General features: G+C 37.1%; 2 protein-coding genes across 2 annotated transcripts; both read left to right on the top strand.

The window, feature by feature from the left end:
* The first annotated feature begins 75 nt into the window (after positions 1-75).
* Dlg5 (MAGUK family member discs large 5) lies at positions 76-24,412 on the top strand. Its single transcript, XM_089705788.1, has 28 exons — positions 76-237; positions 621-657; positions 740-786; positions 1,335-1,618; positions 1,990-2,105; positions 2,401-2,523; positions 2,757-2,874; positions 3,833-3,975; positions 4,451-4,574; positions 4,985-5,097; positions 5,297-5,403; positions 5,721-5,860; positions 6,643-6,738; positions 6,997-7,122; positions 7,322-7,488; positions 13,126-13,316; positions 13,767-13,846; positions 14,199-14,329; positions 17,052-17,157; positions 17,505-17,592; positions 18,729-18,802; positions 18,981-19,044; positions 19,128-21,070; positions 21,297-21,571; positions 21,968-22,188; positions 22,778-22,911; positions 23,739-23,958; positions 24,277-24,412. Exons 3-28 carry the CDS (start codon positions 744-746, stop codon positions 24,381-24,383), a joined length of 5,334 nt encoding a protein of 1,777 aa, XP_089561914.1. The 5' UTR covers positions 76-237; positions 621-657; positions 740-743; the 3' UTR covers positions 24,384-24,412.
* On the top strand, positions 24,384-25,430 carry LOC149480800 (uncharacterized; the record flags this gene model as incomplete). Its single annotated transcript, XM_089705787.1, has 1 exon — positions 24,384-25,430. A coding segment is annotated over one exon (801 nt), but the record flags the coding sequence as incomplete, so codon positions are not given.
* Between the last annotated feature and the right edge of the window lie 1,890 nt (positions 25,431-27,320).

The raw sequence follows: 27,320 nt of genomic DNA on the forward strand, positions 1-27,320 counted from the left end.
TATAGTAGTCGTGTATCCGAACGTTAATATTTTTAATGATGACAACATTAAATATACGTCCGTCTGCTTTTGTGCCATCATTCATTCATTCATTTCGTTTGCCTAATAAAAAAGGTACAGAAACGGGAAATGTTGGCAAATTACTAAAGATAAATACGTGTAATCGTTTTGTTCTCTTAATTATTCATTTTCATTTAACGGATTGGTGTTACTTTCGACACGCCATTCGAGGCCCTGGTAATTGTTGATCTATTTACGTTGTGAAATTGGTAATATCTCGTTGCTGTTAAAACCATATTCGTAGCGAAAGGAAAGGTTTTTGTGTCGTTTTCGGTGTTTTGAGTGTTCGGTGATCGTGTTTATTGGCTGCATCGTTGTACAGTTATGTGATATTCGTGGGTGGAGAAGCGATTTTGGATGAATTGCAACGTAATATGTGCATAATATCCTGTGTAAACAGAATAATTGCAACATTATGAACGCTTGCGGTTTCATAGTTTTGCAACTATCGTTAGAGCGTGAAAATCGTGTCAAGCTTACACCCTCCGGGCTTTAGATTCGCTTGTGAATTTGTTTATTGTAATTATCTAGTCATATAAGACGTTTCTTATTTGTTATAGCTCAGGAGACAATGGACTACAGACACTAATTGTGAAGGTAACAATCAGGATATTAAATCTGCTACAATTGGTTGACCTATTGTATAACATTATTTACTATATATTTAAATTTCTTTCAGAGATATGGCTTCTGGAACATCTTCATTAGAAAGTAATGGAAGTAATGGTGAGTAGATATTAATAATAATATGTACAACATGATATTTCAGTAAAACATGATGGTAAAGTGGGCACCCTTATATTTTGTTGTTATTGCAATAACAAATTATGTAAAAGGTTTGATAAAAACTTAGATAAAGCATCATGAGATTGATCTAGTAAGTGAAGTGATTGTTTAAAACTGATAAATATATAAAATATTAAAATAAAACATGATGCTAATATTAAATATTTATATTTCTGAATTTTTAATAACTTAAACTAACAAATTATGCCCTAAAGTAAGATTTAAATATAGTTATTTTGGTGTAAGTAATATTTTTGATTGTTTAAAAAGTTATTGTTTTATACTTTTAGATAAGGACTAATGTTGAAAAGAAGGTTGGGCAGAACTATGTAAAGCTGTTAATAATTGAAAACAAAATTGTAAAAAATAATTATATTAAATGTGGCTTCAATACATACTTACGGACAGCTCTCTCTATATTTTACCAACACACCTTTTTATCTGCTATCATCACTTACCATTCTGTTAAATCCTTTATTTCTTTACAGAGTCAATATCACACAGCTACGTAAGCAATGAGAGGCACACAAGCACTCAGATCCCAACGATCCCTCTGCCGATCGAGTATGAGGTTATATCATCCAACTATGACAAGAACTACTCGAGCCACTCGCACGCCATGAGCGCGCCCTACGAACTTGGCCAGTACGATGTAATTAATAAACAGGCGAACGAAAACTTAAAACAACAGTGCGAAAAGGCCCTACATGACTTGAATCAGCTAAGACGACAACATACAGAGACATCAAGGAGGTGCGAACATGTTATGAAAGTGAGTTAATTTAATATTTTCTTCTGTTTACGTCACTAATTAGATGTTCTTATGATAAATATAGATCTTTGTGATGGGTGATCATCTGTTTAACTTTTACTTATTGTTACTGTTGAAAAATGTATTGAAAGAATATTATTCATTTCATAAAGAGCTATCATATCTTTAAATTGTGTTTGAGCGGTTTCATTATAATGACAAGTTGTTGATTATAAAAAAGAAAAAAGAATACAATCTCAATTGACAAAGTCCATCATAATACAGTGTTTGTTAAATGAGGATTGACATAAGAATTTGTTAAAAATAATATAGTTAATAAAATATAAAATGTATGTTAGAGTTTTATAAAAACATTGATGGTATTTTTCCAGGAGTTGGAATACTTTCGTGGACAACACCGAGCTGCAATGAATCAATTGGAGGTATCTGCTCAGGAGGCGAGCAGCCTCCGCGGTAAATATGGAGATTTACTTAATGACAATCAGAGGTACATATATTTTTTAGTATATTTATCTAGTTACATATATACTTTCATACTATTTTTGAAGTGAAACTTCTTTAGGCCCGTTGAGAGTAAAATTTCAAGGTCACGTCATGGCAATACCGTCACGTCATGGAGTAAGGCGACAATTTTGGTATCTTTGAATTTGTCAAAGAAGTTTCATTTCTGACACGTGTGTTCGGCACACACTCTTTTATTGTTAAATTCTTTCTAAAATATATCTTTTTGTTTCATTATGCAAAAGCCAACATAAAATTAAATAAATCAAATTTATTTTCAGACTGGAGCGAGAGGTTCAACACTTACAACAGAGCAGCACTCCGGAGGGCAGTTCGGAGGCCCTCGTCCACACACTTAGAAAGTATGAGGCACTTAAAGAGGAGCTTGATTGTTTTCAAAAGAGGTATCACTACCATAGTATAAAGCAAAGTCGATTCTCGCTTTCTGACTGTCTTTTACAAATGCTATGGTCTTGAAAACTATTTGACGGATTTTGATATGGGGTTTATTTTTATAGACAGTGGTTCATTTTTGTAGATTTGTTTGAGTTGTTATTGTTTTTTGTTGTATAGAGAAACATTGCTACGGTGGAATAAAATATTTGTGCTTTATATTGGTATTTCCTTTTATTTTCAGGTACGATGACCTCATAGAAACCCACAATGGGACATTGGAAAAGCTTCGTATTGTGCAAGAGGAGAACAGCAGACTGAAGACACAGTGTCATGAGTTGACGCAAGAGAGGAATTCTGTAGTAAGTTGTGTACATTGAATATTTACCTACCAGGGAATTTGGAAATAACGTCAACATCTAGGTAAACACCTTTTGATGACTGTTTGTTGAATGTGTTGTTTGGTTCCATTATAAAATATAAATTTTCCGTATTTACAATAGTTTTACTTCAGTAATTCAAATTACCTATATAAATTTATAATTGCGCAATCATAACTTCATCGCTTATCAACTAAAATGTCTGAAGAAAATTACGTAAAGTTTCCTAAAAATCAGATCAGCTAAACATTTTTTTTTAATTATTTGAAACAGGAGATTCAAAGAATTTACAATTTTTTTTAACATATTTTTTTGTCCATCTTGTCCCTTCCAAAACCGCGAGTCGTGTCTGCATTTAACTATTATTTTGAGTTTGAACAGAATTTAATACTTTCTCGCTTACAATTCCAACGTGTTTGATTTTGAGTATCATTTTGAGTTAAATAATAATAAATAAATAAATAAAAATCATTTAGGGCCGATTTTTCAATACTCGGATAAAACTTATTCATCAAATAATGTATAAAACTACCACTTTAAAAACGTATTCTAATTGCCCGTATTTGACAGTTTACGTGACATTTTAATATTATCGTGTAAAACTTTATTGGACGGATAAGTTTTATCCGAGCATTGAAAAATCGGCCCTTATTGATCAATTTGTGGGTTAGGTACAAACATGTAACATTTGGACCCCAAACTAGGACAGCCTGTATTTTGGCGTCCACCTTTCTTAATGACACAATAATAACAGAACTATAGCATAATATTAACTTAAATAATGGTTTAGGTAATTTAGCTATTTTTTATACAAAATTATACAAAATAAAATTTAAATTATACATTTTAACTCAAGTTTAGTAGATATACTCATATGTTGTGTGTGCGTGTTTGAATGAGTGCGCGTTTTTGTATGCATTCAAGAGCTTATTTATCCCAGATCCGTGAGCGAAACGCGCTCAAGCAGCAAGTAGCCAGCGTGGTGCGGCAGTGGGAGGGCGCGCGGGAGCGGGCCGACATCAAGCGGCTCACAGACGAGCGGAACGCGGCCATGGCGGAGTACACGCTCATCATGAGCGAGAGGTGATCTTGTTTGTGGTGTTATACACGTATCATGGAAAGAATGGTTTTTTGTTGACAAAAAATACAAAATATTAAAAAAAAATATTGAAAAAAAAAACACTTAATTCATATACAGGGTGTCACAGTTTTAGTGTATTATAATGAATAGAACGTATAGTTTTGCAAATGTTGATTAATCGAACAAGAAAAAGCCGAGAAAATCGCCTACGACGCATATTTTTGAATAATATTAAAAAAAAATTAAGTATGTGTGCATTTTTTACTATAAAGCGCCGATCATGGATATCTGCACACCAAAATAATTAAAATTCACAAACACAATGACTGCATTAGCAACGCGGTTTGTGCGTTATAATTAACTTATTCAAAATGGAATAAAAAAGACTAACAAACAGACGGTATAATAAAATGTTGATGAAGTAATGAAAACACAAAAGTCGAGCACCCAAGTGATCTCCCGAAGGTCGTATTACAGGGACACAGTGCATAAGGAGATGGAGAAACTGTCCGATGACTTGCAGGCTGCGTTGAAAAGGGTTGCGGCCCTTGAGGGGGCACTGCAGGCGTCGAGAGACGAACAGAGGGCTACTGCTTTGCAGGTATATAAACACTTAGTGCAGTCTTATTACTAAAATTATTCTCTAGGTGAGTTAGTTAGTATTGTTAGAAGTTGAATGAATGAATGAAAATACTTTATTTGCACCACAGCAAGGAAAGAATACGAAAAAACACATACAAAACAAACACGAATGGAAGTTGTAAGATTTAGAACCAAAAAGATTTTTCAACTTAAAGAATCACATTTTATAATATGATCATAGACGTAACAGTAATGAATATAACTAGGGATTCAATATAAACGTAATAGATTTTTTTATTAAAAAAAAAAAAACAGGAGAACTTTTTTGTGGTCAAACATTTTAATTGACTGAACTATTTTAGTAACTCATCCCAGTCGTCATATTAACCAACATATCAATTAAATATCATAATTAAATACCCTTTTAAGGCGGAAAGCTTACGAAGGGAAATCGAATCCGCACTTGTGGACCGCGACCGCGCTATCAAAGAGTGCACCGACCTTAAGACACCGCAAAATACGTCTACTTTGGGCAAATCTAGGTAAGTGATATAGGTAAAAGTAATATTAGTTCTCTCTAAATTTAAATTAATTTGAATTTGTATGATAAAAAAAAATTTGATAATTTTATACAAAATTTACCTGTTTCATTTTTATGTGTGGCAAATATCTTCAATGTAATTGTTTTATAAAAAATGAATATGGTCAGTAAGGTGTTATTTATATTCTCTTTTCCGTTAGGCAAGACAACACATCATACCATCACATGGGCCTGTCGAGTGGAGTCGGCAACGATGGCTTCCTCAACGGGCAACATTCCAACGACCCTTCAATGGATAAATTGCAGGGTAATATTAATTCACATTTCATTTTTTTTTGTATTTTTTAATATGTACATTGAAATGAATATTTTATTTTTTATACAATAGACGAAGGACGCGGGTTCGAATCCCGTTCTCGTTGATATAACGAGGCATAGTATTTTTTCTAATATTTAGAAATAATACATTTATAAAGCATTTGAATGCTCGTCGTCAGAATGCTATAAAATTAAATAGCAAAATCATCATCAACTCAGTTACAAACAGTTTTCCAGAAATAACGCATCGCGTTCATTCACTTTTTTGCCCTATAAATATAAAAAGCATATTTATGGTTGTGGCAGGTCTAGTGGGCATGTCAGCGGACGCGGCGGACAAGGAGCGCGTGGACGACCTGGAGCAGGCCAACCAGGAGATCGAGCGCCTGCGCAAACACGCCGACCGCCTGCAGGCCGACCTCGCCGACGCGCACCGAGAGGCCGAGGTACCCGCTCACACAGCTCACACACAAACTCACTTATTCACTCACTCACTCATGCACTCACTCACACATTCACTCACTCACTCATTCACGCACTCACTCACTCACTTACTCATTCACGCACTCACTCACTCACTCATTCACGCACTCACTCACTCACTCTCTCACTCATTCACATTCACTCACTCACTCATTCACGCACTCACTCATTCAATCATTCACTCACTCACTCACTTATTCACGCACTCACGCACTCACTCTTTCATTCACTCACTCACTCAATCATTCACTCACTCACTCATTCACGCACTCACTCACTCACTCATTCACTCACTCACAAATTCTTTCACGCACTCAATCACTCATTCATTCACTCACTCACTCAATCATTAATTCATGCACACACTCACTCATTCACTCACTTACTCATTCACGCACTCACGCACTCTCTCACTCACTCACTCACTCACTCATTCACATTCACTCACTCATTCACTCATTCACTCCTTCACATTCACGCACGCACTCACTCATTCACACACGCACTCACTCACTCTTTCACTCACTCACTCATTCATTCACTCACTCACTCAATCATTAACCCATTCACTCACTCATTCATACACTCACTCACTCAATCATTAACCCATTCACTCACTCATTCATACACTCACTCACTCCTTCACGTACGCACTCACTCATTCACGCACTCACGCACTCAATCACTGTCGTGGCAATGACATATTATCTACGTAATGATAATGTATTTTTAATTTTCTGTACAGGTCTCCAAACGAAGGAGAGACTGGGCCTTTTCAGAAAGAGACAAGTTGCTGCAGGAGAGAGAGAGCGTTAAGGCGTTGTGCAATAGGTTGCGGAAGGTAGCTTATCTATAATTTTTTTAAATAGTGCATTAATACTAATCGACGTCAACGACATTGCTTTGGCAAATTCGATATTTTTCTAATATTTAAAATCTAAAATTTCTATAAGTTTTTGTCACAAGTGCATTTCCAATTCAAACTTTCTATTATTTACAGTTTACAAATTACAGGATATCTGAGATGTTAAATGACTCGATGGTGATACAGGTTCATTTGTAAACTACCTACATATTTATAATCATATTTATATTACAGGAGCGCGACCAGATGGTGGGCGAGCTGGCGGAGGCCCGGCGGCACGGCGGCGGCAAGCCCGCGGAGGGCAAGCCGCGCAAGCACGAGCCGTGCCGCATCGCCGGCGACGGCGCTAGGGACCTGCAGGTGCGTGCGTGTGTGTGGAGGATACATGTACTTTAATACATTTTTTTAAGTTTGTTTACATTCTTCCAGTCTAGCGATCCAGTCCAGTACTGGATTGCTTACTGGAAAAATGTTTAATGACACTGGAATGAACTGAATCCAGTAAGCATTCCAGTCCATCATATCGATAAAATTAAACGATGTATTTTTGTACTGGCAGGACTTCGAGTGGGAGACGCTGGAGGTGGAGCTGTGCGGCTCGGCGGGCGGGCCGCTGGGCGCCGGCATCGAGCTGTGCGGCGGCCGCGACCAGCCGTGCTTCCCCGGCGACCCCGCCGTGTACGTGGCCAGCGTCGCGCCCGGCTCGCTCGCCGACGGCAAGCTGCGGTGAGTGTGTGTGTGTACTGGCAGGACCCGCGACCAGCCGTGCTTCCCCGGCGACCCCGCCGTGTACGTGGCCAGCGTCGCGCCCGGCTCGCTCGCCGACGGCAAGCTGCGGTGAGTGTGTGTGTGTACTGGCAGGACCCGCGACCAGCCGTGCTTCCCCGGCGACCCCGCCGTGTACGTGGCCAGCGTCGCGCCCGGCTCGCTCGCCGACGGCAAGCTGCGGTAATCATAATTAACACTTTATTGCACACACAAAACAAAACAAAATAAAACAAAAAATAATACTCAAACAATGAAGCGGTACGAATAGGCGGTAAGTGTGTGCGTGCGCGTGTTTGGGGGGAGTACTTACTTACTTACTATCTGACGCCATCAGACCCCAAAGTGGGCAACAACAAAAGACGAGAGTTTGGGGGGAGAAAGGGGCATTTTTATTTCACTTTGCATCACTATAGTCTGTATTTTTAAGCTATGTGTGACGGATGAAAGTTTTCATTGTTTTATTTGGAACTAGCTGTGCCCCGCGGTTTTACTCGTATTGCTCCGCTCCTATTTGTCTTAGCGTAATATAATAATATAGTGTATAGCCTTCCTCGATAAATGGGTTACCTAACATCGAAATAATCTCTCAAATTGGATCAGTAATTCCTGTGATTAGTTCGTCTAAACAAACAAACTCTTCAGTTTTATAATTTATTTATTTTATTTATTAGACACACATTACAGCCAGTAACAAATACAAAATAAATCAGATCTTAGATTAAGTTACATCAGTGCATGCCATTGACCAACACAAGCATGTGTGTTCAGCTAGGCGAAATATTATGTATTTAATTTGCTCTTTAAACTATTTAATAGTATATTAAAACATCAAATATATTTCTTAATAAGTTACAAATCAAAGCATTCTAACAATAGAAAATAAGGAATAATAAGAAAGATGGCGAACATTACATTTCTTTGAGAAGAGCTTGAAGAACAGTTGTATGTTTCTTTAAGCTGATGCCGATAATATTAAGGGGCTGACAAAACCCAATTTTGTTAAAATTGAAGTTATTTGAGCAGTTTTTTAAGAAAATATATTTATTCTAGCCCATTAAAAAAATATATATGTTAATATTCATCATATTTCGAAGAGGGTGGACGGACTCGATACATAATTGGACGAAATCGGCTTCATAGAAAATAATTGCAGAGATTGGTCTTAAAATTATCATTAAACGATTCTATGTCTTTATTTTCTTGGCGTACGGGTTTGCAGTTTAAAACACGAAGTCAACATATTCATACCTGAACCTCTAACGAGTCATATTTCGCATATGACCCACACTTTTCCTAATCAAATATTTTCTTATTATTTTCTTCTACGACCTGGCCCCGCCCAGTAACAATGATCTTGCGCTCTCGTTTGCGCACACTGTCCAATTGTATGGGAGTAATCGAGAGCGCAATCACTGTTACTCAATCCTCAATTGGGTCTTGTCAGCCCCTTAATAATATAGAAAATGTTGTTTTATTAATTTATATTTTGGACATTGTTGTCCGCAATGATGTATCAGATATATTTATAGATTTTTTATCATGCTCGGGAATTAAAGAAAATCAATAAAATCAAGTACTGCTGGATAGTGGACGGCAAGGTCTTAATCAAGCGGGCAGACGGAGAAGCATCAACGGTCATAAAATCCTTATCGCAACTTGAACAATTTAATGAATTGAAAATATGACTAAGTTCACTAATAATTAATAAACATAAATACCTACAACAGATTTATATTTTTACATTGTTTTTTGTAATTTGCACAAATATTATTATGTTTAAGCTATCATTTCTCATCTACCTTTTAGTTTTAATGGCTTTTGTGAGCCAAGTTTATACTTTATTTTTATTAAGTTTTGTGATTTTTCTTAATAATTTTACACTAACGAACATGAAATGGAATTTTTCCAATATAACAATTTCACACACATCATACTACCACAAATACCATAATTATCATATTCACAATAACTACGCCGTTCAACGTATTACTTTCAAAGTCTTTGTTAAAAGTACTGATTCATACAATTTGTTATCTTCTAACACAGCATATTTATTTTGCATATACCTCCATAGTGAAAAAATAACTGTACAATCATTTTTGAACATTGATGTGACACAAATCTATAACATTAAAATTCGATAATATTTTTGATTTACATGATAACATAGATAGATTCTATGTGTCTACAAGCCAAAGATGCAGCCCGACTGACTGTAAAAAAATGATAAAATACCCGGATAAATATCTTAAAATAATAACTCAAAACATTAGATCAATTAATTGTAATTTTAATAGTTTCACAGTTTTATTACAAATGATAAACATAGACCTTGATGTTTTAGTTTTAACCGAATGTTGGCTCAAAAGTAATATCCTTTTACCCAAAATAGACCATTACTTTATGTATCACACACAAAATAACAAAAATCAAAATGATGGCATTGTCATTTATATTAAAGATAATCTAAATCATTCTGTAACCGAAATCGACTTTCTGGATGGCTCATGTTTGCTCATAAAACTGGATAACGATACAGCAATCATTTGTATTTACCGTTCCCCATCTTTTATAAATACTACGAATTTTTTGGCATCTTTAGACTCTGCACTGAATTCATTATCAACAACAAGAACCATTGCAATTGTTGGTGATATAAATATAGATATTGCTTGCACGCCACTTGACTCTCAAGCCTCTGATTATCTGAACCTATTAGCCTACCATGGTTTACTACCTGCCCATAATCTGCCCACGCGCGACTCAAGTTGTTTAGACCACGTGATGCTCAAATCTAACTATGAAGCCCTAACCCTAACCCTTGATTCAACCGTTACAGATCATAACAGTATATTATTGTGTCTTAAACATACTGGAAGCTTCTCAAAGACTAGACATAGTAATGTTTTCTGTAAAATTAATTACGAACAACTCGATCAAGATATAAAAAGTTATAATTTTCAACACATTACACAACTAACCGACGCTGAACAGGCTACAAAAATTTTTATAGACTTGATTATGAGCTTTATTAAAATTAATTCGTCCATTGTAACTGTGTCTAGGCGTAAACAATTAATCAAACCATGGATGACTCCTGGACTCCTAAGGTGTATTAAAAACCGCGATTTGCTACACAAAAACGTAAGATCTAATCCCACAAATGATATTTTGAAATTGACGTACAAAAGATACAGGAACTTCTGTAACAAATTATTAAAAAAAGTTAAAAGAAATTTCGAAAAGAAAGAACTTAGCGATGCTGGTTCTGATAGCAGGCGTATCTGGCAGATTATAAGGAGGGTTACGAACTGTGTACAACAAAAAACGACTTCTAACGATTTATTACAATTGTCTTCGTCTCCACAGCGTTCAGTAAATGAAGTGAATGAATTCTTCGTTAACGTTGGTGTGAATCTTGCTAGTAAAATTAAATCACCTAGTTTTATCTCGGAAACACATTTCAATAGCTCCGCTTCATCTCCCAGTACATCTTTCGTAATTCTTCCAACAGACCATAGTGAGGTGGAATCCATTTTGACGTCTTTAAGATCAGACTGCGCAGTGGGGTGGGATAAAATTTCAACGGGTTTGCTCAAGAAGCATAAGGTTCAATTAATACCTATCCTAACACATATTTTTAATCTTTGTATAAACTCTGGTTCATTCCCTACTTATTTAAAAAAATCTATTATTCACCCCATCTTCAAAAGCGGCAGTGGTAACTGTGTCGCCAATTATCGTCCAATAGCCGTCTTGCCTGTAATGTCTAAAATATTGGAACGAATAATAAATAAGCAGTTGATCAATTTCCTAGAACATAAAAATCTATTATCTCCAAATCAGTACGGCTTTAGACGTAACATGTCCACTTCGAAAGCGGTATTAGACATTACCAATTATATTATTAAGAATTTAGATCATAAAAAAAAAGTCATCACTATCTTTTTGGACCTTGCCAAGGCGTTCGACACAGTTGCCACTCCCCTGCTTTTACAAAAGCTTGAAAAAATAGGCGTTAGAGGCCATTCACTTTCGATGTTTGAAAACTATTTAAGTCATAGAACACAGTGTGTTAAAATTAATAATAACGTAAGCGATGAACTTCCAATATCACTCGGAGTCCCGCAAGGCAGTGTGATCGGTCCGACCCTGTTTTTGGTATACTTAAATGACCTTTGCCAATTGGATCTCCAGGATGGTAAAATATCTGCCTTCGCCGATGACACAGCCCTAACTTTTATAGGCGACTCATGGCCAGAGGTTTTTCGCAAAGCACAGGGTGGGTTCAATTTAGTGTCAACATGGCTAGCTAAAAATCTCTTGACCTTGAACACCGATAAAACTAATTACTTGGCTTTTTCTCTTCGGCAAACATCTCAACCCCCCCTTACTTTATGTCTATACGCTCACACTTGCAACAATCCGTTTAATCAGCACTGCAATTGCCCCAGACTCACTCGAAAATCAAGCACTAAATATCTGGGTATAACTCTTGATTGCAATCTTTCCTTTTCTTTACATATAGAACAACTTCAAAACAGAGTCAGAAAATTGATCTATATCCTTAAAACTCTTCGCCATATTGCTGATGGTCAAATTTTGAGACAGGTCTACTATTCGTTATGCCAATCGGTTTTATGTTACTGTATATCATCTTGGGGTGGTGCGCCTAAGACTCATCTCCTGAAGCTTGAAAGAGCTCAGAGAGCTATTTTAAAAGTTGGTACTTTTAAAAAATACAGATTTCCGACAGCTGACCTGTACAAGAGCCTTAAAGTATTGACTGTGAGGCAACTTTTTATATTACATACTGTTCTTTCTCAACATTCTGTGACTCCATTTCAAAATATTATTAAAAGGCGCAAGGATAGAATTTGCGAAGTTGATAAATGTAATTTCGTACACTCCAAAAGATTTAATTGTTTTCTAGCCCCTTCATTATACAATAAAATTAATAAAATATTACCTATTTATAAACTCCCCTTTAAAACGCAAAACGCAAGTTACTAATTGGCTGCTAAATCTTAGTTATCAGGAGACTGAAAATTTAATTTGTACAATGACTTAATGAAAGTTTTACATTCATATTTCACATTCTTTTATATGCATACACATCTACATCCACGCAAACACACACACACACACACACACACACACATACACACACCTTCACTTACACATACGCAGACACAAACATACTCAATACACATACGCACACACACTAACTTATGCCCACACATAATCACTCGACTCCTTTCATGTTCATAAGTTAAGATATCAATTAGTTAATTTACTTTTATATTCTTTATATCCGAACTTAAAAATCAATTTCGTTGACTAAGTTGTGATGACCACCTTAAGATGTTTTTTCTTATATTATATAAATTATATGGGGAAGGAACTGATATCTTTAATACAGGTTACCTACCTACTCGGTAATCTAGCAAAGATGCCAGTCTTGAACCGTTGATTGATATATACCTATCATTATACAGTTACCACCAAATGTATTTAGCTCTAAGGTTAGGTTAAGTTAAGACTGAATAAACGAATTTGAATTTGAATTTGAATATAATGTGCGTGGTTGTGCAGCGTGCTGGACCGCATCACGGAGGCGTGCGGCGTGTCGCAGTGGGCGCGCGGCGCGGCGTGCGGCGCGGCGCTGCGGGCGGCGCTCGCGCGCGGGCCCGTGCCGCTGCGGCTGCAGCGCGCGCGCGCCTCCCGGGCGCTGCTGCGCGTAGCCACTGCGGGCGCCGGCGATACTGGCATCGCGCTGCAGCACGGTGCGTTTTGAAACATAAAAAAACTGCGTTTTACGTTCGTAAAGTCTCAGACAGTGCGAACGCTCATGGGCGGCGACGAACCTCCAAAAAGTGAGTCGCCTGCTCTTTTGTTGGAGCTAACATAAAAAAAGCGTGTGCCACATAGGTACGTGTCAGAAGTGAAATTTCTTTGGCGAGATTCAAAGATGTCAAAACCGTCGCCTTACTCCATCACGTGATAGTATTGCTATGAAGCAGCCTATAAATTTTACTATTATATTTTATACTCAAACTCGAGTAATTAATTGTAATATTTATCAATTTCTCCAAAATTTTTCAACAGTTACCTCTTGGCATATATTGCACAAGTCCGACTTTACTAAATATACAGTTTGTTTGTGAGTAAAAAATAAGTACCAAACTGAATATCTATGGGGTAAAATTTAAAACATTACCAAATATCTCTTGCAGGTATTTTCATAAGCAAAATCGCAAGTGGCAGCGCCGCCGCTAAAGAAGGAAACATCTATGTCGGTGATCGAGTTGTTAGCGTAAGTTCTTGATTACGTCATTGTTGAATTTTATTATACTATGATAGATTATAATAAATGTTTCAAATAATACATATAATAATTTGTTCGAACTCGAACATTACATAAAAAATAAAGATGCAACAATGTGCAGAGGGGCGTTGACTTAAATTCCCTATAAATTGCCTGACGACGATGACCCATCAAGGTGCAATTATTCACAATTCATCGTGTCCACGGTATTATTTTATCACATAAAAATAAAAAAGTAAACGGTGGTATATGTTTTGGTGCAGAATAAAAAAAAAAGAAATACATCAAATTTATATTTGTAAAAAAAATATCCATAATGAATATGTACGCTTTGCCACAGATAAATAACCGTTCGCTAGACAGCGTGAAGAGCGTGAGCGAGGCGATGTGCCTGCTGAACGACAGCCAGTACGACTGCGTGCTGCTCACCGTGCTGAGACCGCTGTACCCGTGCTGCGATCCCAGGAACAGGTAACTGATTCGCTACTACTATTCGCCACAGATAAACAACCGTTCGCTAGACAGCGTGAAGAGCGTGAGCGAGGCGATGTGCCTGCTGAACGACAGCCAGTACGACTGCGTGCTGCTCACCGTGCTGAGACCGCTGTACCCGTGCTGCGATCCCAGGAACAGGTAACTGATTCGCTACTACTATTCGCCACAGATAAACAACCGTTCGCTAGACAGCGTGAAGAGCGTGAGCGAGGCGATGTGCCTGCTGAACGACAGCCAGTACGACTGCGTGCTGCTCACCGTGCTGAGACCGCTGTACCCGTGCTGCGATCCCAGGAACAGGTAACTGATTCGCTACTACTATTCGCCACAGATAAACAACCGTTCGCTAGACAGCGTGAAGAGCGTGAGCGAGGCGATGTGCCTGCTGAACGACAGCCAGTACGACTGCGTGCTGCTCACCGTGCTGAGACCGCTGTACCCGTGCTGCGATCCCAGGAACAGGTAACTGATTCGCTACTACTATTCGCCACAGATAAACAACCGTTCGCTAGACAGCGTGAAGAGCGTGAGCGAGGCGATGTGCCTGCTGAACGACAGCCAGTACGACTGCGTGCTGCTCACCGTGCTGAGACCGCTGTACCCGTGCTGCGATCCCAGGAACAGGTAACTGATTCGCTACTACTAATACGTTACTAACATTAATTTTTAAAGTGAAAACTTCTCTAGCGGCGTTGAGCACTTTTTCTGTAATGGGTATAAAATCTTAAACTCGCGTCAGGACACGTGACCTGATCGAAAAAGCTGCTCAACGTTAATAATCAAGTTTTCACTTCTGCCGGCACTCCCGGAGTGCAACCCGTCTTTTTTTTAAATATTTTATACTAACAAATGAATCTGCGATGTCCGAATTCTATGCTAAATAAATAAAAAATAAATTGTTTACAAAATCCGTTGTAAATTATATTTTTTTTTTTACGAAAAGCGCTTATTTCCGAATTCTAGTTGAATAAATATTTGTTTGACTTTCAGTTTGAAAATAACAAGACATTCTACGTATAATTTCAAGTACACTACGGCCAACGTAACTTGGCGGGCCTGAACTTCGCGCAGAAGGCTGCGCACGAACGTTTTTTAGGAACGAAATGGTGGTATGAGGCGGCGTGCGCGGGGCGGAGATCTAGGCTAGGGATTGACTCTATGTAAACACAATCATCCCTTTATTCGAACGAATATCGCAATCGATTTTTATTGATTTGAAATTTATTGATTTTTGTTTATATGAGATACTGAACGAAATAGCTTTACAAACTTATTGAATTTTGTCGTTAGTAAAAGAGATTTCGAGTTTAATAGCAAAAAAAAACTAATAACATTTTATTTTCATGGTTGTAAGACATGATTTAGTTAAATATCATTTATTTATAAACGACCACTACAATAAGGACTGATTGAGAATATTTGAAACCTATTATAATTATAAAATTAAATATAAATATATTTCACAATTCAATTTCAATCGATTTGAAAAAAAAATCGATTAATCAATATCCTCAGACACGCATAGTGGACATCCCTTTTTGTTTACGTCGTATAACTTCGTGCATATTCGGCAATTCTCGGTACGCAATTATGTATCTCAGTCACACGTTAACATTGGTGTCGTGTTCGTGTCGCTATCTCTGTCTTGAGTACAGGCGGTTACAAAAGTTTTCGTTGAGTTGATCGTTATTATTATATTGTTGAGTGTTAAGTTTAAATTTGTTCGTGTTTAAGTTTGTTTTAGTGATAATTTGGAATATTCTACTTGGAATTTTGTATTATTCGGGAACAAAGATGCCACCAAAGCATAATATGGTTTTAAATCGCCAGGCGAGAAAAATAATATTCGATTTAACGCAGTATTTTAAAAAAGAAAAAGAAGAAGGCGTAAAAAATGTTGACAAAGTTTTTTTAAGAGTTGCTGAGTGAATCCTGAATTCATTAGGTTATTTTTATTGCTTTATGTCTCATAGCGTTTTGATATTTATTTTATTTGTACTTGGTCTCTGTATAAGGAAATTTTTATTCGAATTTCAGTTTAAAAGAAATAAATGCCTATAACACTTTTTTTTACGAGTGTACATGCGCAAAAGTTCGTAGAGGCTATGTTCAGGCCCGCCAAGTTACGTTGGTCGTATTGTAGTAATAATGGAAAAAATCTAACACTGAAAAACAGTGGAAACCCAACAGAAAAATATAGAGCAAATAATAATAAAAAAAGAAAAAATATGCTTTGTTCCAGGGTTACCATTTCCAATAATAAGACGAGCAGGATCAGTTTACAAATTTCTAAAATTTCGTAGCATACAAAACTTTCAATTGCATCGCGTGCGTAGTTTACAAACACGCAGCATCTGTTTTCATTTTTCGTCAATGTAAAAATTCTTACTTTGTTTGTCAATATTACGCAGATCTTAGACAATGCGATGTACTTTTTCAGTTAAGTAGGGTATAAAGTGTCTCAATATCTTAAAAAAAAAAACCTTTAAAATGGAAAACTAAAATTGAATAAAATTCTATGTAAAGAGGCAGTTTTGCTTATCATTGTAGAAAATAACATTTTCTTATTAAGTAAAACGTTAAAAGTTCTAATTTATTGTGAAAAAAAGGACGAATCTCCAGGGTCTAAGTACTTATTAAAATGGGTTGAATAAAATGTTTTTAACAAATAATTCTATACCGAGTACTTTATTTCCAGAATGTCCCTATACGAGCAATCGTACAGTGACGGCAAAACAGCCAACATCTGCTCTCAGACAGACGACACGTGGACACCCTTCACACCACCACCTCCTGAACCTAAGGTTAGTTATTTCTAAATATCATAGAATTCGATTTGTAAAAAAAATGAAACAATTTGTAGTGCTTGAGTTTGTGCTGTGTAAAGAAAAATATGAGAGCAATATTTAAGCATAAATTTTAAACTCTTTTGGTAATGTTTAGATAAATGAATGTTTGGTTTTTTTATTTTTATTTGACATTTTAAAAGACCCAAAAATTGTATTGTCATTCAGTATTTTAGTTAACTTTGATTAAAACATAACCAACAAAACAACAGACAAAGTTCTTTCGTAAAATATCACCTCAAGTGTCAAAATGATGTGCAAGTTAAGTGTATGTGGTGTAAGTGTAAGTGTATGTGTATGTGCAGGTGCACATCGACCACGGCGGTGACTTCGAGCGCCGCTACGTGTATCACGTGGCGGCGTCCAGCCAGGGGAAGATACACCAGGAGAGAGGTAATTTAGATATTATCTGACCCACGCTACCTTACTTACCTCAAAAACAAACAATAAATAAAAATCCCCGTTTTTGAAACAATTTTCGTTGCTGCTCCCCATTTCTTGTTATGTCATGCATAAATAAATAAGAATCATGTTATTTCTCTATAATCTAGATAACTACTTTACTATGCAACACAAAAATAATTTTTCAATTCGAACTAAACGTTTTCTAAATTTGCGCGTTCAACAAATTTTAATAATCAAAACAAATAAATTGCAATTTTATTTTCATACATTTAAATACGATAATATGCGCAATCTATTTAAAAGTTGACCTCGAAATCCTGCCAAAATAAGTTTACGATGCGTCCTATCAAAGATTTATCTCTCGATAAGTGATTGACGTAACAAACAATAGCAAGTCCAGTGCATCAATACGTGATAACCCACATAAAGGAAAAGCACCTGGCTGTGTGTGTCGTTCTGTGTGTAGTGTGTACCAAACAAACACCATAACATTGGCACTCGAGCGATAGCCGATAGCGCTATCGATCGCCGAACGCACTGATAAGATTGTAATAGCTCTTGTGTGTCGGCTGGGGGTACACTGGGAAATGGATTTGATTTTATTTTTACGTATTTTTGATAAGGGTTTTTTTAAAGATATACTCAAAGGTCTTTTCTGGCACTATATAATTAATGAGGTACATAATAATAATTTGTACAGTTTCTAAATTGAATAAATACAATTAAATATATTAATAGCTCGTTCCAAACGTCTGGATATGTTCTATTTAGCTTATCAGTATATAAAAATGACAAGAGAGATAAAGGGAGAGAAGAATGTATGATTTTTCTTATTATCTCTCTTCATTCGAAGGAATGAGAGAATGAACAGATTCAGCTATTAATAATTTTTCATGGTAGGGTATCTATGCAAGATTTCCCCACTTTTTCCATCGTATAACAAATGATCAAAAAATGATCTTTGTTTATTTATGTCGAAGTCTCATAGCATCGCTACCATTATAACCGTGAACGATATCCATTCTTACGACATCTGATAACCAATCGCGTCTAGATATTACGCGCCCAGTGTGTTACCACCTTAACGGGCATTGCATCGGTATTACATTTGTGCACATTTGCAGGGACGTGGGATATGATCAGGGGCAAAGTGGAGGCTTTCACTGGGCGGAGTAAGTCGAAGGATAAGCAGAATAAGGTGGGTTTTGGTGTGATGATAGATTTCGGTTAAGTAAATTTAATAAGTAGTGATGATGTTTGTTTGAGTCATTTATGAAATAGCGCTGATTAATTGGTATGTGCAATTTTATATTTATTATGTTGTCGATAGAGGATTTTTAATGTTATGTATAAAAAATTGTTTTACGTTGCAGCAGGTACCGGAATCGGATGCTATCGCCGAGTTGGACTCTGTTATTGACAGCTATCACGGCAAAACAAGTAAGTCAAATTTAAGAAAATGCTAATTATGGTAAATTTATTAAAATTAAAATTTATTATTTTAAATTTATTTATTGTTGCAGTTAAAGAAAGCAGTAGTGTCCTAAAGCGCTCCCGAAGAAAAAATAAAGAAGCACAAAATGACGCAAAAAATGGCGGCACATGGCCCAAAGCGAGGGCAAATTTTATCTTAGAAGAAAATGCCACCGGTACCATAGTACAACCACGGTCTAGGAAAGAGAGGCCACATCTATCTATTCTACTCAGTCCACCGACAAAACTGCCGCCTGAACCGCAGAGGTCGAACACAAATCGGAATTCGAATCCAATACCGTTGGGTCACATGCCGTTAACTCAAGTGACGGCACCGGCAAGACATTCAGTGTACAAATCAATAGAATCGAGTCCGGCTATCGAACACTTTCCTAAACCAGCGCCTCTCGCTATACACAACCCTTTCGCGTCACCAAACAACATGAACTTCGAAAAAAGTAGAACATTAGAAAAGGAAAGAGACAAAATATCGATTAGTGACTACGAGCATGACGTCACACCAAACAGACTCAGCTTAGTTCTCAATCCATCGGATGATTCTTTGGATTACCAACCTGCAACTAGAAACAGAACAAAAAGTCCGCATTCATTAGATTTCATGGTCAACAAGGGACCGAGCTCACTGGACTTTGTCACGCGAAAATCGCCAAGCTCCTTAGATCACACAATCAAAAATCACACAGGAAAGGATATTCTCGATCAGTATTACTCATCAAAAAAGTCTTCATCGCCCAAAACTGTGAATAAGTACCCCTCTGATAGCGATAGTTTCGGTCCTGATAGTTTGAACAGCAATGCAAACTTTCCCATGACAGGGACTTTACCTTCACAAGCTAGATTACAATCGCAATACTACAGAGGGCCGTTCACGAACTCGAACCCGCACACGTCCAGCAGATACACACATCTGTCGAGCCCAACGAATATTCCCCAAAGCCAATCGGGAGAGAGTTTAGGGACTAGTTACGATATGCACTCTTTTACATCACACACGCACAATATGTCGGATTTACAACCCGTTCCTCGAGTTAACCGCGAATACCAACACACGTACGAAGGCGGGACGTTTCCTAGAAAGAAAGAAAATCAGCGATTTCGAATACCATCCAACCCTAGTGTGACTTCCAAGAATTCAGCTGGAAAATTAAGTACAGGTTCCATAGAGAGGAGTTCAGAAAGAAATTCTCCCATGCCGAAATTTCATGTGGAAGTTTTAAGTCCAGGACATGGCGTTAAACAATTAGCTCATAAGGGATTAAGAAACTCGATGCCTGAATACTGCGGTCTAGGTTGGAATAAGCCTTTACCGGGGGAACTACGGAGGGTGCACATAGATAAGAGCCAGCAACCTCTCGGCATACAGATATATTGTCCGCCGAGCAGCGGAGGCGTGTTCGTTTCTACTGTAAATGAGAATTCATTGGCCAGCCAAGTCGGTTTACAAGTTGGCGATCAATTACTGGAAGTTTGCGGGATAAACATGCGTTCCGCGACATACTCTTTGGCAGCTAGCGTGTTGAGACAAATCGGTAACTCGATAACGATGCTCGTGCAATACAGTCCAGAGAAGTACAAGGATGAAATGGAGGTGCCAGGGAGCTCGTCTTCTGGAGAGAGTTCTCATGATGAGGAGGTTTCTCTCTCAGGGTCTCCCACACCAAGAAATTCTCCCGGCCCGCAACAATCTCTGCGAATGGATGTTCCATCGACAGACGCTTCGACGTTAAGGCAATCACAAGGCAAAGATCTGCCCAGGTTTCTGCTGATAGAAATGCGCAATTGTTCAGATTTAGGAATAAGCTTAGTGGGGGGTAACGCGGTGGGGATATTCGTGCACAGTGTTCAGATGGACTCGCCGGCGTACATCGCGGGACTGCGGACGGGAGACCAGATCCTAGAGTACAATAATGTCGATTTAAGACGAGCCACGGCTGAACAGGCCGCTTTGGAGCTAGCGAAGCCCGCTGATAAGGTAAATATTTATTTTAGATCATTTATTGACGATTTTTTATAGTCTACATTTTTTTCAAAAATAAAAGTATTACTTTGTAAAACTCATTTACGATACTTAAAATACCGATCTATAAGTTTATTGTTAATATTGAAATGTTTTAATCTTTATTAACAGTGTCAATAAAGATTAAAATCAAGTGTAGTTGTTCCTAAGTCATCAAATTCAAAATAAACATAACTTTCAGGTAAGCGTGCTCGTCCGGCACGACCTCCAACAGTACCACGAAATAAAAGACAAGCCCGGTGACGCGTTCTACATACGCGCAGGCTTCGATCGTTGCGCGAAAATCACCTCTATCGGCATGGACACGATAGACGAGTATTCCCTGTGGTTCCGCAAGGATGAAGTGCTCTTTGTGGACAATACGCTGTTCAATGGAGCCCCGGGGCTGTGGAGGGCGTGGCAGTTGGATTGTAAAGGCGTTAAGCGACATTGGGGCACTATACCTAGTAAATTCAAGTGAGTGTCTGTGTATAAAGGGCTCGAAATTGATGAAAGCTTTTAATTAAATATAAAACTATAACTATAACTATTTATAGAATTACTACGGCTTTGCTATAATATAGTATCTGTAAACTACTTTACTACTCCAGGCTGGAGAGAATGAAATAATTACGGATGTTATGTCAAATGATTACTTAATCTACGTGAAAGTTCTGTAATCAAAACTATACTATCCTCTATCATTATGATATATCTTATTTTTTCTGGAGTAATTACCGAATTCGCTTCAACACATTTTTATGTTACTTTTACTGTATTTTGATTGGTACCAGATAAAATATAATTAAGTAGGTATAAAATTTATAATATATAAGCAAGCTAAGTAAATATACAATTAATTTAACTATTCAGAGTGGAAGAGATACTCCGACGGTCTATGGGCACTCTAGACAACGATGCCCAAAGACGTGCCTCCAGCACAGCCCGAAGGTCGTTCTTCAGGCGCAAGAAGCACCGCGACAGCAAGGAGCTGGCGTCCTTCTCTAACACGGAGCTGGGCTGCTGGAGCGACTCCGGGACCCTCGCTGATGATGTACCGCCTCTGTCGTACCAACGGGTCGAGCGGTTGCACTGTGAGTACATGGAAATCGTTATAAACAACATAAAATACAAAAAAATGTATATCCATAAGTTTTTAATATATCGTAGATAAATGGTTGTAGAGAATAAATCTTATGTATAAAAATGAATTTCAAAATGTGTTGGTAAGCGCATAACTCGAGAACGGCTGAACCGATTTCGATAATTCTTTTTTTATTATATTCCTGGAAGTACGAGGATGGTTCTTATGTAGAGAAAACGTAAACATGTACCACGGGCGAAGCCGGGGCGGACCGCTAGTTTGTTATATTTATAATTGGATCTGATTCAACTGGAACTTTTATTGCAATGCTAAATAGATGTAATTAAGTAGTCAATAATGTACATACATCTTTGCACAAGTATAATGTGTTAAAACTTTGTAATTATGTTATTGTGTATAATGATCAAATTGTAAAGTATTAAGTACTATCGTGTTAATATCGTCAACTAACGTTCTATGAATTATTTTTCGTCTTAATGAAATAGTTATATCAATCAAACAATATTTGTGGATTTTCTAATAATAATGAATAAATCCGTTTAAAATGTTTAATTTCTAAACATTGTTTTTGCTCGTAGACGGCAGCCGCCGTCCCGTAGCGGTGCTGGGCCCGCTGCGCGAGTGCGTGGCCGGCAAGCTGGTGACGGACTGGCCGCACGTGTTCGTGCGGCTGCGGCCCGACCCGCGCGCGCTGCGGGACCGCGCTGATAAGGTGCGTGCGTACATACGTACAGGGTTGGACGTACATATACGTACACACGCACGGACACATCACGCACACATGCACGCACACATGCACGCACACATGCACGCACACACGCAAACGCATGCACACGAACACGCAGGCGCACACACACATATAAACTCAAACTCATTTACTTATTCAATTAAACTTCTTATAGATGCACTTTTGATTTGTCAGTCTTACCATTTAGAAAACGCACGAATACGCAGTGTACGTACACGCACGTTCGCACATTTAAGTACGCATATAACCCACACACACATGCGCGAATAAGATACCCCTACACTCACGAATATTGCATATACGTCGACAAACACTTCACAAACGTGTGAACACACGTACTGTGCAAGACTGGGGTCTTGGGGTTTCAAAGAAAACCATCTAAAGGTTCTTTAAATTATATTTGATAATTAGTATAATGAATCGTACAAAATAAAAGAAGACAATAGCACGCTTATTGGAGGCGTGTGTCACGTACGACGCTCGAGGTAGAAGAGAGCGAGGCATCGGCTCTGAGGTGGGGCGCGGGGACGGCGCTCGTTCGGGAAACCGGTTTCTTGATACCGTCCCTGCGTCGCTGTCGCTAGGCGGATGCCTAGACACGTACAAACGCATGACTACAAACATACATACAAGTACCAAGTACCAACAAGAAACATGAGCAATACAGAACAATAAGCAAGCTCAAACACACAGTTTTATATATTTCCGTATGTTTAGTTGTACATTTTGTTGTCAATATTATAATATTACAACAAAATTTAACTTATAATAATAAATTGTTCCTCCCCCAGGGCATCCACTGCATAATAGACGTGAGCGTGCCCATAATAGAGAAGCTGCACAAGCATCAAATCTACCCTATTGTCCTGTTCATAAAGTTCAAATCGTTCAAGCAAATCAAAGAAGTGAAAGATACTCGATATCCAGCAGATAAACTCTCTGCTAAAGCCGCTAAAGAAATGTACGAGCACGGACTTAAAGTGGAGAATGAGTTTAGGAATTATATCTCAGGTGAGTTAGGTGTTAGATTTATAGGATGTGTGTAACTTAAATTTTTTTATAAGTATTGTATGGCTAGGTAAGATGTAGCACTAAACTATGATCAATATTAGTAAACAGTTAGGAATTAAGAAAGTTTATAAATAACTATTTTAAACAACGTATTAATATTAGGTATCGCGTTGAAAATTAGGTAGAAACAGTAACATCCTCAAAATTAATAAAATTACATATTTTAAAGAATTGGAAAGCTGTGTAGGTCGTAATAATATTATAAATGAACGCAATATAAAGGTCTTAATAATATTATAACTGTACGCAATATTACAGCGGAGATACCAGCGGGCGTGAACATAGCGTACATGTGCACGCAAATCAAGGAAGCGGTAGAGGAAGAGCAGAACAAGACCCTGTGGGTGCCCTCCGCACAGGCCTGACCCCTGCCCCCCACCCCGCACAAGTCCGTCACCTTCTGCAAGCACGAGCGGGACAGGCGGGACAGGCGGGACAAGCGGGACACACGGGACAAGCGGGACACTCGGGACAAGCGGGACAAGCGGGATAAACGGGACAAACGCGACTCACCCACCTACCATTCCGACCCTGGACAGGACAAACCTCAAACAACAAAGAGAGAACCGAAAAGAGACACGGATGACGTCAGATATTATTCCGAACCGGACTGCAAATATTTCGAAATTGATTACGAATTCCTCAAGGAGTTGCGACAGATTGCCAGAAATAATTGCCCTAAATGTCGTAAAAGGAGAACTAAAAAGGATAGCAGCAGATATAGAGAGAAGAGACAGAAGGAAAGAAAAAGAGAAACCTACGTTCTTTGTAATGGAAGATACCACAGTGACAGGCAACACTGCAGGTTTTGCTGCAAGATCTGCAATCGCTCAACCGACACGCTAGACTCAATGGAAGACGAATATTCCTTCGTCTCGAAAAGCTACAGCTTCCCATCGAGTTCTCGATTGAGAGTTAGGAAGAACTCGATACAATCGAATAAATCGGTATCCTTTTTGGAATCGAGTAACGAGAGCTCGTTGAAAGATGAGCCGAATTATACAGCGAAGAGTTTTACGAATGATTTAAAGAAGTTTCTCTTGAAGCCGTCGTCGCCTCGACTGAGTTTGCGGGAGAAATTCATGATTAGTTTCAAGCAAGAGCTAGAGGCGACTAAACGGTCTCCTAAGTTGAAAGCTATTAAGGGGTTGTGGAAGTCGTATTGAGTTTGGTTTTTGATATAATCGGGGAATGATTCGTTTTTTTAAGTAATTCTTCTCTTATCAAAAGGAATTATTTCTTAATTATATTTTGAAAACAAATACAGTGAGTGTGTCGTAGTTTTGTGTATTGTAAACGTATGTTTTTACGTCACAGGTTCGATTCATTCAGGATATTTCTATTCATATAGAAAAAAAAAACAAAATAAGAACTTAACTAAATAGTGACGCTATTTTTTGTCTTAAATTTTTTAACAAGATTACGATACGCTATACTGAATTAAAATTTCCATCTGCAATTATCTACAAATGGACATTATTTAAGTGGTTCTAACATTGTGATTATTTATTCTATTTAATTATTTAAATACTACATATTTTTATCTTTTTATATTTCCGTGAAAGTCAGGTCAAATATCAAAACTCTACTCTTTAGAAAAAGAACTATGATATTTTAGATATGTTTTAAAATTACTCGAAAAAGTTTTCTAATTATATTGAAATAGATAATTAAATTTTATATCAGTGGTTGAAATGGCTCAAATATTTTAATATTAATATATATTTATATATTAGCGATTTTAATTATTACATTCAAACTTATACAATTTGACCTGACTTATACTATCCTTTATTCTTGGTGCTTAATTATGTTGTGTATTTTTGTATAATTTATATTAAAATAATTGTACAAAGGTGTTCATGTTGTTCTAAACGTATATAGCAACGTAGGTGCTCGTCTGTATATACCCGTCCTTGTTTCGTTGTGTTTTGTCTCTTTCTATTTATACATGTTATTATGCGCTGTTAAAGTTTGTTCAAATCCTCTAAAAAACCTTGTAGTATGAAAATAAAAACAATAAAATAACTCTATTGGAATACAAGTTAAAAGAAAACTTTTTGTGGGTTTTAAGTAAATTTGAACTGAATTTAATGCGTCATTTTTAAAGCGTTCTTGTTATCTATCTCTCTCATCGACTTGAGCGTAAAAGGGAGAACACTAATTATTCGTGAAGATTCATCGTTTGTTTTAGATTTAAATGTCCCAAATGTTTTAAAAAATTCTGGAGATGGCGGAAATGACTTTTAATCGAAATATTACAATTATTCGATATTATAATTCGTATCAAAAACTTTAGATCAGAAAAAATCGCAAAGGAAAAATCATTTTACTCATAAATGAATCATTTTGAGCAAGTTTAAAAAGGATTTCTCCGTCATATAAAGATGTGATTTCACGATTGTTACTTCTTATCGGTATAATAATCTTATTCATACTACGTAATCGTATATAGCCAATTATACATTAATATCAAATATACATCTGCCATCTCTATTCTAAAACTATTTACTCGTAGGGTTTTAACGTTAGACTAGATTCGTGGTAGTCATCTAGGGATCAATAGGGGCAACTATTGTTGTCTGTGTAGCTGTCGGTATACTTAACGTAGCGGCTCAGTAGTATGGCCTTGTGAGGGTAGTTTTTGCATTTTAACTATGGAATTTTAAAGGAAATGTGACCTTAAAGTATGCTTTTATTAGAGCAAATATGTCATGGCAATTTGAATAAGAACAGGGGTATTCTTAATATTTTGAAAAAAACAGTATTGAGGTGTGTTTCAGTGGTTCTTAAAAAATATAAAAAAAATTGTCTTGTATTGGGAAGATTTTAAGACCCGGGTTGAGAGAATTCTAAAAACTAATAAAGTCGTTATTGAGATAAAATTTGTTAGTAAAAATGCAAAATCTACTCAAAATATATTCGATAGTCATTTGACGATATACATAAATAAAAATTTACACGTAGCCTTAGATTTAGACACATTTGCAATAAGCACGTTTGAGAGATTTTATTAGACGTTCGGAACATATCTGATTTTATTCGTAAAGAGTAAATGTTTCTCTTTTCCTAACGGTTGTTAGATTTGCTATTTATTTTATGTCTATGCTATCTGGTACTGAAATTCAAGAAAATATATAGTTTTCGTGTATGTAGAAAAAGCTGTTTTCCAAACACGTTTTATGAATATAAACTTACATTAGAACGTTCAAAAATAGTGATAAGTTCCTATAATGTTTGCCGTTTTGCACTAGAGCACTATATTCTGCACGCAATAAATATTTTATAATAATAATAAGTAT

The sequence above is a fragment of the Colias philodice genome, chromosome 17, assembly GCF_061535455.1.
Source record: "Colias philodice isolate Cphi_HAF_F1 chromosome 17, ilColPhil1 Martin Lab GWU primary, whole genome shotgun sequence".
Lineage (NCBI taxonomy): Eukaryota > Metazoa > Arthropoda > Insecta > Lepidoptera > Pieridae > Colias > Colias philodice.

What these genes read in the sequence shown, in the direction of transcription:
- Dlg5 (XM_089705788.1), top strand. Translation starts at nt 744, where the DNA reads ATGGCTTCTGGAACATCTTCATTAGAAAGTAATGGAAGTAATG. An exon ending in AGAGGGCTACTGCTTTGCAG is followed by an intron (nt 4,575 to 4,984) that starts GTATATAAACAC and finishes TACCCTTTTAAG; the next exon opens with GCGGAAAGCTTACGAAGGGA. An exon ending in CACCACCTCCTGAACCTAAG is followed by an intron (nt 17,158 to 17,504) that starts GTTAGTTATTTC and finishes GTGTATGTGCAG; the next exon opens with GTGCACATCGACCACGGCGG.